This window comes from Strix aluco, chromosome 2 (assembly GCF_031877795.1).
Source record: "Strix aluco isolate bStrAlu1 chromosome 2, bStrAlu1.hap1, whole genome shotgun sequence".
Classification (NCBI taxonomy): domain Eukaryota; kingdom Metazoa; phylum Chordata; class Aves; order Strigiformes; family Strigidae; genus Strix; species Strix aluco.
This window is the reverse complement of record NC_133932.1, coordinates 7,701,137-7,711,912: the sequence shown is the minus strand read 5'-3', so window position 1 is coordinate 7,711,912 and position 10,776 is coordinate 7,701,137. Positions and strand designations below refer to the sequence as shown.

The following is a 10,776-nucleotide window of genomic DNA, read 5'->3' as shown; positions in this document are numbered from 1 at the left end:
CCCCGCCCCCCGCCCCGCCCGTCATCCCGCCTCGCCGCTGGATTGGCCGCCGCCGCGGGCCTCGGCTTTTCCAATATGGCGGCGCCCAGCGGAGCGGCGAGCTGCGAGGACTTCGCCGAGTTCCAGGTAACCCGCGTGGGGCCGGGGCGGAGGGGCGGGGAGGGCGGGGGTCGGGCTCGCTTCCGCCGCCTGCCAGCGTCCGGCGCGCTCCTGCCGCCACCGCGCGGCCCCGAGGGAGAGTGGCGAGGTCACCCCTCCCCGCAATGGTCGGGATGCAGCGGCGGCGGCGAGGAGGGGGCAGGGCCCGGCCTTCCCCTCACGTCCCACGGCGGAAGCGCGGGGCCCTCTCGGGCAGGGAGCGGGGCGGGGGATCCCCCTCTCGGGGCTCCTTCCTGGGAGCCCGCGGTGTGGGAACCTCCGTGGGCGGCTTCATGGTGTGAAGTACCACGCGTGTCTCCGGCGGCGTGAGCAGGGTCCACCTCGGCGGAGGCAACTGGCCTGTTTCTCAAATATCTTGCCCCACAAAAAAAAGGCGGTTTTGCAGTCGGAGTTACCGTCCTGCTGCAGGTCGTGCCCGGTTTCCCGCCTCGAAGCGTTCCCGGGTGGGGATGGGGCCCTGGACAGCGGCCCCCCGGCCTGGCGGTAGCGCGGGCGGGTGTCCTGAGGGAACCGGGGCGAGCAGGGCCCGGCTGCTGCGGCGGGGCCGGGGGACTTCAGGGGGTGGTAGTTAATCGGCACTGACTAGTCCTCTCCCCACCTCTGGCCTTGGCTGCTAAGGAAACGAGTTGGTTTGCAGCAGGTACTCCTGCACGTGGAAATTGTTTGTTTGGTGGGGGGTTTTCTGCTGTTTGTAAGCAATCTACATAGTTTTCTATTAAAAGACTCATGCAATTGCGTTGGTTTTTTGGTTTTTTTTTTTTTTTTTTTTTTGTAGTAGGCTTTTCTCAGAGATATAAGCAATTTTTTTTTTTTTTTTTATACAGGAGTTGCTCAGGGTGATGAGGACGATCGATGACAGAATTGTCCACGAATTAAACACTACGATCCCGACAGCTTCCTTTGTGGGGAAGATTGATGCCAGCCAGACGTGTAAAGAGCTGTACCAGTCTGTGAGTGTGTGCTCCTCTGACTTCCAGCTCCCTTCCTGGGGTTTTGTTATGTGCAGTGGCCAGTAAAGCCTCCTCAGTTTCTAAGAAAACCACTGTCTTGATAGATCGTGCCTCATGTATCTGTTAACTGACATGCTCGACTTCTCTACGCACCTAAACCACGTGCGTGTAACAGCTACTTCGGTTTAAAACCACGCAGGGAACTTATTTGTGCTGCAGTACCGAGCCTTCCAGGTGTGCTTCAGGCTTCAGTGGATGGTGTCGGCCCAGTCCACTCCTTTCTTTTAGAAATGGGTGCTAGCACGCTTTTCCTGCTACTTTGCAGGACTCCTCCTCGTTTGTATCTTGGACTTTGGATCACGTTGGTAGCTGCTGCTCAAAGCAGTGTCGCTTTCAACATGCAGATTATAGAGTCAAAGGGATTTCTATAGGCACAGCAACACCTTGACTTTAGAAAGTCTCTCTTTTAACTTGTAACTCGGAGGTTTTTACTCTCTGCTGAGTTGTTGTGACTTTCTTTCTCTCCCCACTTAGTTGATGGATGCTCACACCAGCAGAGAGAGAATCATCAAAAACTGCATCGCTCAGACTTCCAGTGTAGTGAAAACTCTCAGAGAAGAGAGGGAAAAGGCCCAGGATGACGTAGCATTATTAAAGCAACTCAGGAAAGAGCAGACAAAGGTGAGTGGTGGAGCTTTTGAGAGATCACTTAGAGAGGAAGAAGAGGGTGTGTTTCCCAAGCAGAAAGACCAGTGTGATGGAGACAACCTGAAGGGGACTCCGACTGACTCAGCCAGTCTTTTCCAAGGCTCTCGTTGGCTGGGTTTGTAACAACCATGTGCCCTAGCCCTCAAAACAGAGCTGCTTTTGCCCTGCAAGTGGAGCATTTTTGGAGATCCTATGACACAAATGCCGTAGACAAACACGTGTGTTTCCCCGTGGTGGCTCTAACCTTCACCGACTGACACCACTTAGCCCCACCTGGGGCTTGCTTAGTCCTTTCAAAATGCCTGAAGGTTCATTTTGCCTTCTTGAGATCTTGTCAAACTAGTATGTCTGCAAACAGCAGGTATGAGTGCCAAGATGCAAACACCAGAAGATAATGAAATACGGCTTTTATATATGTTTCTTGCACCACGTGGTTACGCAGCCTTAAAACTGTCCCTTTTCATTGTTGCCCTGAGAAGCATCGTTCTTACTTGGCGTATTAATTGGAGTTTCTGTCCTCTATGTGGAGCTGCCAGGCAACCTTGAAATCCACTTAACCAGCTTTCTTTATTGTTTAGTATTTCTTGGATTAATTTTTTTGAGTACCTTGTGATGGTGTGAGAGAGACTTCTGGGTTTACAGAAGGCATTTTAATGTGCAAACGTCCTCTCAACCTTCTGGCCTCTGGATGAAAACCAGAGGTGAACAGAGGTGATCTAGATGGAGGATCAGAATTGGAGAAGGGAACCCCACTGAAGTTCTTTTTCCTCATTCCAGGGCCTCCTTTATAGGGGAAAGGATACCACGTGTGTAGCTCTAGGAGCAGAGATTAGCAGGGACGTGAACTGTTCCATTGATTTCTCTTCCAGACCTGCTCCTCATGGCTCGTGTTTACTTTACGTTTTTTTCCACACTGTATGCTTGCAGCACGTATTAAATAAGCTTATTACTTTTTTTGCATATGCTGGCTAGGTGTGTCTGTGTTCAGCAGTTTAGTGAGCCTTCCTCTGTTGAGGACTATCTTAACTAGGGTTTCTAAACTTCGCGTTTCCAATGTAACACTGAGTTCTTCTCATAACAGCCAGACATCCCACCATCATTTATATAAATATATACATATATATGGTCCTGTATCCTGGGCGTGGCTTTCCCTGCTGCAGTACTACAAGACTTGGAGATGGGTCTTGAAATGTTGCTTTTGCGGTGCTGAACTACCTCAAAAATCCACTTACCACGTACTTCCAAGAGGAGCCTGTTGTAGCCCCCGTTTCAAAGAGCAGCTGGATGCTGATGCAGTTGTAGTAAAAGAGTTTCCTGAGGGGATGATTTGAACTCAAACATCTGATTTTTCCCGGGCACTGCGTGAGTGAACTGTTTGTTCATGTGCTCTTCAGAGAAGTGCTCTGTCACGAGCTCAGATTTAAGGAAGCAGGTGACAGGCAAGTGGTTTTATTCTTAAAGCTTCACTTGTGGAACTGCTAACAAGCATCCCTATTAGTTTGGAAAACTAGAATGGTAGCTTAGTATTTTCTACAAATTTTGTTTGCAGAGCCAGTTCTTTAAATCGTTTAATTATTGAGCCCAAAACCTATCACTGAAACCATGAGGAGGATCACAGTGATAATGTTTAATAATTGGAGGTAATCTCAAATGTTAAAAGCAATCCATGATTTGGAAACATCCCAGAAATCTTTTGATGAGATGGCCTCAAATTTGCAGTTGGACTTTATGAGGTGTAGTCCCCCGCTTTTTTTTTTTTTTGGTTCTTGTGTGAAAGTTGTTTTTCTGTTTTTCCTACAGCTCAAATAACCTATCTTGATAGAACACATCCTACATTTAAGATTATGCATTTCAAATGTATATTCACTTGGTTGCGATACTGAGCTGGTTTCTCTTGTTATTTGTGTTTCTGTTACCCTGCTAATGGTACATATTGGAGGACTTCATCCAAAATTATTACTTTGAGGTCACTGAATAAGAAAACTTGGAGTAGTGTCAGTCTGGCAGCCAATTGTTTGAATCCGCTTACATTAACACATCACTGGATTATCGTATTAATTTTTTATCATCTTTACTTGAATGAAGTGTCAAAATATCCAACCAAATAAATTCTGGAAATCCAAAACATACAGTATCGTGATTATTAGCTTTATCAAGTGAGTTAGGAAAACTTGTTAAAATGTCAGAGTATATTTTAGAAACAACAACAAATCCTCCTCTGTAGCCATGTTGATTGATGCTATATTGGTGTTTAGGTCTGTAACTCTGAGGAAAAGGCTAAAATAGTAGTTTTACTTAGGCTTGGTGTCAAAGGCAATTAATGTGACAGTCCAGATGATTATAAACCTATTCACATCCTCCAGCAGGAAAAACCTTTCTCTGAACTGCCAGGGATCTTCTGGGTTATTTCATAGAGACTAGTCCTGGTCATCTAGTCTCTCTGTGGATGCTGGGTTGTTATTTCAAACAGTTTGAAGTCCTGTTGAGTAGGTAAAAGTCCATCCACCAACTGTAGTAGCTCTGTGTGTCTGGACATCTTACTTGGAAGGTTTTTGATGGGATTGCTGTCTTGGCTTGCACCTCTGTTCACCAACTCTAATTGGAACCATGTCTTTGAAATGGATAAACTCCGATCGTCAGTCTGTTGCGTTAAAGACTCCAACAAAAGTACATCCTAAATGTAGGAAAAAATGGCAGATGGTTCTTATATCTCCTACTATTGCTTCAGGGCCTTGTGGCAGGGTTAAATTACCACAGGTCACCTGAACACAACTGTCACACCAGCCCCTTGGAATTTCTAATGGGTGCAAAACAAAGGGATTTCTCATGGATTGAGTGAGTGCTGAGGAACTGTGCATTGTGGTAGCTCTTGCCGGAGCTTTTGCATCTGTGTAAACCTGATTTGTCCTACTGTGATCACATAACATTAACTGGTTCAGATAGCGTGAACATACGTGGTCTGTTCTTGTAGACCCTTTTTTGGTCAGTGCACAGAATAGACCGCAAAGGAAGCAGAGAAGCTCTCTTTATGATCTTAATTTTAAATCCAGAATCTGAGGTCTGTGTTCAGTCCTAGCTTTGTTGGCAGCTCCCTATACTACTCTAATAATGCCTGTGTGGAGGAATTGACAACTCAGGGCTGCAGAGCTAACCCCAGCACTGGCATTCCCTGTGCCGAGTGCTTGAATTAAGTGTAGTTATTTTTGTCTGTGAAGCCATCAACGTTAATCAGTTAATTGCTGGCAAATCTTGACGGGCAATATTTAAGAACAGAGCGTTAGTAATCAGGAGCTACCTCTGCCAGGCTTGCATGGCAAGTCTGCCTTCACCATGCCCTTGCAGACTTCGGTCTCCCCGAGTATTGGCCAGGCTTTCAGGAGGATTACACATCGTGCCCTTCATTTTGCACCATCGGAGGGGACATGCAGCTGGTCCTGGGGTTGTGGTCTAGAAAGTTGCCACTGTAGTAAATAATGACGGCTGCAGGGAGGCCTGTTTGACAATAACCCTCTTTCTGTTACTTTCTGCAGTTGAAACTGATGCAGTCGGAGCTGAATGTTGAAGAAGTGGTAAACGACAGAAGCTGGAAGGTACTCAGTCATTTAAAATAGCCATGATGTTCTGTCCTGACAGACAGTCCTGCACTGGAGATGTGGGACTGGTACCTTATGAGGCAGGTTAATTAGAAATAGGGGAGGGCAGTGCTGGGGAAAACGTTTTAGGTCAGTCATTTTCCCAGTTCTGGATGCAGAGATCAAAGCTTTTCAGCTGCACTGCAAAGAAAAGAAAAGCATCTGATTTAGAGGGGAGGAAGGACTGTGGAGTACTCCCTTTCTCCTCTTGCCTAGTAGCTAAGGACTCTGTAGACTTCTGTGGTGGCCCTGTCTGAAAAGCTTTGCTGGGTCTCTAACAATGTTGGAGTGATGAGTCGTTCAAATTTGTCCGTGTTTGGTAATGATCGTGCTTCTGAGCAGAGGCCAGAGGAGGGTGGGGCTGTAGAAGTTGAACCTTTTCCTGATAGAGCTTCTGCAGGTCCAGGCTGATGCTCCCTGGTGCAAGGGGCAGGCTTGCTGTTGCTCTCCTGTGTCAACAGAGGGGGCAGATCACCCTCTGGATTGATGGCCCCAGCCACTGTCTTGTTACAAAGTGATTTTAACACTGAGCTTAAATTCTGAGGTGGCTGTATTCTGTCACTGCAGCATTTCACATCTAGCATCCTCTTCTGGTTTGTTGCAGCTTTTCAGAGCTTTCAGTACTGTGTAGAGAACCTCTTGCCCTCTCTAAATGCAAAAAGGATTTTTACGAATAGCTAGTACTAGCTGCAGCTCTCTTTTTAATCTCTACTTCAGGATTTTAGTCCCCTAGATTGCATCAGTGTAAAGGCAATACAGCTTTAAGTCTTGTGTATTCTTGGAGGTCTAGTCACCACAGTAGAGCTCAATGCAGGCTGATTAGATGAGAATTTATATGGTTGTCCAGGTATGTTTTGCCATCAGTACTACCTTTGTATTGTCTGAAAAAGCTAATCATGCTCTTAAGCTTAATTAATTTTAAACCAGCTCAGATACGACTAAGCAGCGCCACAGCCTTAACAACATGCTGCAGGTTACCAGTGGCAAATATTTTATGGTGACTCTGCTCTAGGGGGACAACAGCTGCCTCTGTCTTCATTCTGAAGCTCAGAATTGGCACTAAACTTAGCACTGATGCCAATAATTTCCTGTAGGTGCATTAAGCTTTTGCTAGTGACAGAAATATCTAATTTTTTCTGAAGATGGAGTTGGAGAGTTTATAAACGGTGAGGTATGCATGGTGCAGGGATATTTGAGCATTTAGCTGCCTGTAAAAATATGTCACGGAAGGAATTAGAACCATAGTTGTGAACTGAATGCAGTATGTTACATGGAAGTGGTTATTGGTTTGCAGGTGAGGAACTGCACTCTATTTTACTGTTGCAGACTTTTAATTGGAAAGTACACTTATATATTTACATTAACCCTAACCAACTGAAAAGTGATTGGAAAAATCTGATCAGGAAACAGTTATTTTCAAACACACACTGTGGGTAGCTGTTGCAATAGTGGCATACAGAAAGATGCTGCTTTATAGAAATGCATGCAGTGGAATTTTGTTTGGCTGATACCAAACAAGGAATTGACTTCCAAAACAAGACACTTGCGTTAGTCCCTGTACAGCACCTCCACAGTGGAGTTTGTCATTGCAGTGTTTTGTATTAATACGTAAAAGACAGCAGAATCAAACTTCTGCAGAGTAACACGAATGTTAAGGTTTCTCAGACACTGTTTTTCCTGTCTGAAAAATTAGCGTAGCATTTCCCAGGTAGACTGATGGAGTTAAGTGGCCTGACTAACACACTGAGATCTGTGGGTCAGTGATCCTAAAAGTAGGAGGTGGTTAGTAAGATTGCAGTATTGATCTTCCACAGGCTGCAGAGTCATTGTTAAAGATGCTTTAAAAGTTTTCATGACAGCAAGCTGGTTTGTTGTTTGATGCGAGAGTCCCTTATGGTGTCTTAGAATGCCCTTTAAGACATATACGCCCTTAAAATGTCTGACAGACAATGGACAAGAGTGGTGCAATTTGCTTAGTATTAAAATGTTTCTGAATGGGAACCCTTTGTGGCTCTTAATTTCTACAGTTTCCTCTATCGCTTATCTGATCTCAGACCTTTACATGCTCTTAACTCTTCCAGAGGTGTCCATTGCATGTGGTAACGTAATGGGACAGGCTGGCTGCGTGTGTGTGAAAGAAACTGTATCACAACTTTTGTTTTCTGCAATATGAAGCAGTTTTTAATATGTGTCTGTTTCTTAAAGTAAATTAAATTTGAAAATAAGTTGAAAATTACTCAAAAATTTTTAAGAATCAGTGCTAAAACTAATGCATGCTCCAAACTTCACTTTTGCTGAAGTTGCCATATGCTCTGAACTCTGAATAAGGAGGTGAGCTGTAGAAGATTCTAGGAAGATACAGTTTAAAATATATAAAGTGATGCATAACTTCCCCAAAATTACAAGACCACTCACTTTGCACATGAAGCCAGTGGGAGAGTTCATGAAACTTGATATCCTGAAGATCACAGGCATTTGGATCTGAAAAGTCCCTGGACAGCTCGGCAAAACTCCTGCTCTTGCAGGAGTGCTGGTGGGGCAACTAATAACTGCCAGTGCCTCCACTTGGTGCTAGGTGGTGCTCGTGTCGCTTTTCAGGACGTGCGCTGGACAAAGTTTGGAGCCAAAATCGCTTGTAAAGAGCACCTGTAACTTTTGTGGAGCCTATGTGTTGTGCTTTTGATTCAGACTGCCTTACTTTAAATAGTCACATTTTCTTAGGGTAAGCAGTCTGCTTGACAAGGCCTGCAGTTCAGTCTCTAGTTCCGTGTCCTAAATTTTACCCAGGAAGCTGCCAGAGGTGAGAGCAGTGTGCCCTTTGCAATAGGAGGGCTGACAGCATCAGCACCTGTGGTTAGATAAGTAAAAGTGCAAACCTGGCTTTCGAGAGCCCTTGCACCTCTTCTTAGCTGTCACAACAATGTAAAATGCGTTTGCTCAGGAAAGAGAAGAATACAGTGTCCAAATTTAAATGCCAGATTGAATTTAACAGAACACAGCTGGTCAGGAGCCTTCCACTTCAAAAAAAAAAAAAAAAGGCATTATCATCTTTGAGGATGACAGACTACCAGGATTATAAGCCTGCCTTATCTGAGGGAGAACACTTTTAGTGCTGTGCAGTCCCCCAGCATCAGGCTGCAAACTCTGGATTCACTAAAGCCGGGAGAGAAGGTGAATGGAGACAGATGCCTTGGTAAGTACCATGTATTGGTACGGCAGGGCTGGGCAGCTTGAGATGGGCGCTGTGCGAGGAGGTAGTTGCCTGAACTAGCTCTGAAGTTCTGCTCATCTCCTGGATGAGGGCTGATTTGCTTTTGCTCTTCTGTTTTGGTGTCTCAGGTATTTAATGAGCGTTGCCGAATTCACTACAAGCCTCCGAAGAGTCAATGATGTGGGGTATTTTCCATCAAGGTGGTCCATAACCATGAGAGCCAAACTGGAAAGAGACCTTGGGTGAGCTGTATTGGGACCCTCCAGAACCAGCAGAACCCAGTCTTATTTTGTTTTGGACCTACTTAGCTGAAATATCAAGGTTGAAATGATTCTCCTGTAATTAAGAGAAAACAACTCATCTTTTGTACAAAATATGTGAACAAATGAGTTTTATAGTATTAAAATAATTTTCAAATGGAATGCGAAACTGGCATCTTTCTTGAATTTCTACAGCTTCAGCAGTCCTAAAGGGGAAAAAAGTGTGAAAACCAGCTCTGAGCAGGGACGAGCCCTGAACTGGTGCTTGCTAAACTATCAGCGAACGTGGCGTGTTTGTGCAAATAACCAACTAAAATCTGAAAAGAGGTAAAAATTACAGAATGATCAGCAAGCGTAGATTCAGCATCCCTGAAAGTAAGAAGCTACCGGCGTTGTTCTGAACTACTCAGCACTAGCAGCGCTGGTTCAGAGTTGCATGTGGATACAGGTTTGCCATTTTCCCACAAAACTGACAGGCAGCGTCTGTTGCATGCTGGCCTTTGGTCTGTGTTACCAAGTTCTGGATTTTTTCTTTAAATAGGGAACATGGTGTCAATTAAAACCACTTTGGGTTGGTGATAAAGATATGTCTCATTCGGGAATGAGACAGTTAACTATCTGGTGGCCCCATTTTTGTCCCTCTTTATGAACCTTTATAATTAATTCTATAGGTGAATTGCATTTTAACTGAGAAAACAGCTGATCCTTCTACAGGTGAATTGTATTTGAACTGAGAAAATAGCTGTGTATATCTGATCCTGTTGATTCTGGCCACAGTGGTGTATTTAGAAAGCTTTAATGCAACACCCCTGAAGTAACACAGCGTTTAAAAGCAGATAAGTAGGAGGAAAGCGGAATTGCTATAATCATACCTTTATTTTTTACTCACGCTAATTGGCTGACAGTCAAATGACAAGGTCTGCTTGGTTGCTGGCTGTTACATTACTGCTTTGTTGCTAGCTGTTTTACTACTTAGTGATAAGTCTTTAAGAACCATTGAACTTGAACAGAGCCTTAAAAATACAGGCCTTATCTTGCAAACACTTTGGAATTCAGTAATGGCACTGAAATGACTATATACTCTATACTCTTATTTCCCTAAAAGCTGTGCATGTATGGGAGGTGGGAAGTAAATGGAGGAACGTACCTGTGTTACTGAAAGCTGACTAAACTCTGTTCAGCATCATCTATTTTATAGTTCTTTGTCCAGTAGAGACTTGGACTACTTGGTGGCCTTTATTTTTAGGCAGTGAAGTCATTTATTCTCACTTTTCTTTGAGAACGAGGTAGAAATTTATTTTAAGTCTTCGAGGATGTAAATCCTAATGTTCAAACTTCATTTTTTTCCCTTTTTTTCCCAAGGTACTGCAACTGCTCTAAGCAGAACTTTACTCCAGTTGGAGCGCTCTTCTCACTCTTGAAGTATTCTCGTCATTTTTCTGCAACTCTGAAAGCAGAAAGCATATTTGTTCTTCAGTGGTTAAATTCTTGTAATTGTGTAACCTCAAAGTGGAAATCAAATACTGCTCAGAACTGTGGGCTGAATTGCCAGTAACCTAGTTTCCACAGGAGGTGGTCCACTAATGAGTTGTTGAGAACAGTTAGTTTTGATTTCAAATACTGACCTCTAATATAGGTGTCTAAAATATTTGTTCTCTCCAGGGCTTGGATCTACAACTGCAGGGACAAATTCTCCTTTTAAGCCAGTTGTATGATAGAAACTTCTGCTGGCGTGTATAGAGTTGGCATCACTGCTCTTGAAATTTAAGCTTGTATTGTATATCTGTAGAAACTAAAGATTGTAATGAGAATTAATCATTGTCCTCCTCTGTCCATCCAGATGTTTGCTCAGCTGT

At 44.3% G+C, this 10,776-nt stretch overlaps 2 protein-coding genes across 3 annotated transcripts in view; both read left to right on the top strand.

Moving 5' to 3' along the window:
* The window catches only part of LOC141916827 (cystatin-B-like), a 63,716-nt gene that overhangs the window by 13,249 nt on the left and 39,691 nt on the right, over positions 1 to 10,776 (top strand). The window lies entirely within an intron of this gene.
* MIX23 (mitochondrial matrix import factor 23) lies at positions 41 to 10,754 on the top strand. 2 transcript variants are annotated; one of them, XR_012621189.1, is made up of 6 exons: positions 41 to 126; positions 984 to 1,109; positions 1,644 to 1,790; positions 5,348 to 5,407; positions 8,789 to 8,902; positions 9,116 to 10,754. XR_012621189.1 is itself a non-coding variant. In XM_074809610.1 (5 exons), exons 1-5 carry the CDS (start codon positions 76 to 78, stop codon positions 8,837 to 8,839), a joined length of 435 nt encoding a protein of 144 aa, XP_074665711.1. In that variant the 5' UTR covers positions 41 to 75; the 3' UTR covers positions 8,840 to 9,082. The 2 variants fall into 2 exon arrangements, 1 of the variants encoding a protein (XP_074665711.1); XM_074809610.1 differs by lacking the exon at positions 9,116 to 10,754 and having other exon boundaries at positions 8,789 to 9,082.

Coding starts and splice junctions, on each gene's coding strand:
- MIX23 (XM_074809610.1), top strand. CDS start 76: ATGGCGGCGCCCAGCGGAGCGGCGAGCTGCGAGGACTTCGCCGAGTTC. Junction 127..983: donor AGGACTTCGCCGAGTTCCAG/GTAACCCGCGTG, acceptor TTTTTTATACAG/GAGTTGCTCAGGGTGATGAG. Junction 5,408..8,788: donor TAAACGACAGAAGCTGGAAG/GTACTCAGTCAT, acceptor TTGGTGTCTCAG/GTATTTAATGAGCGTTGCCG.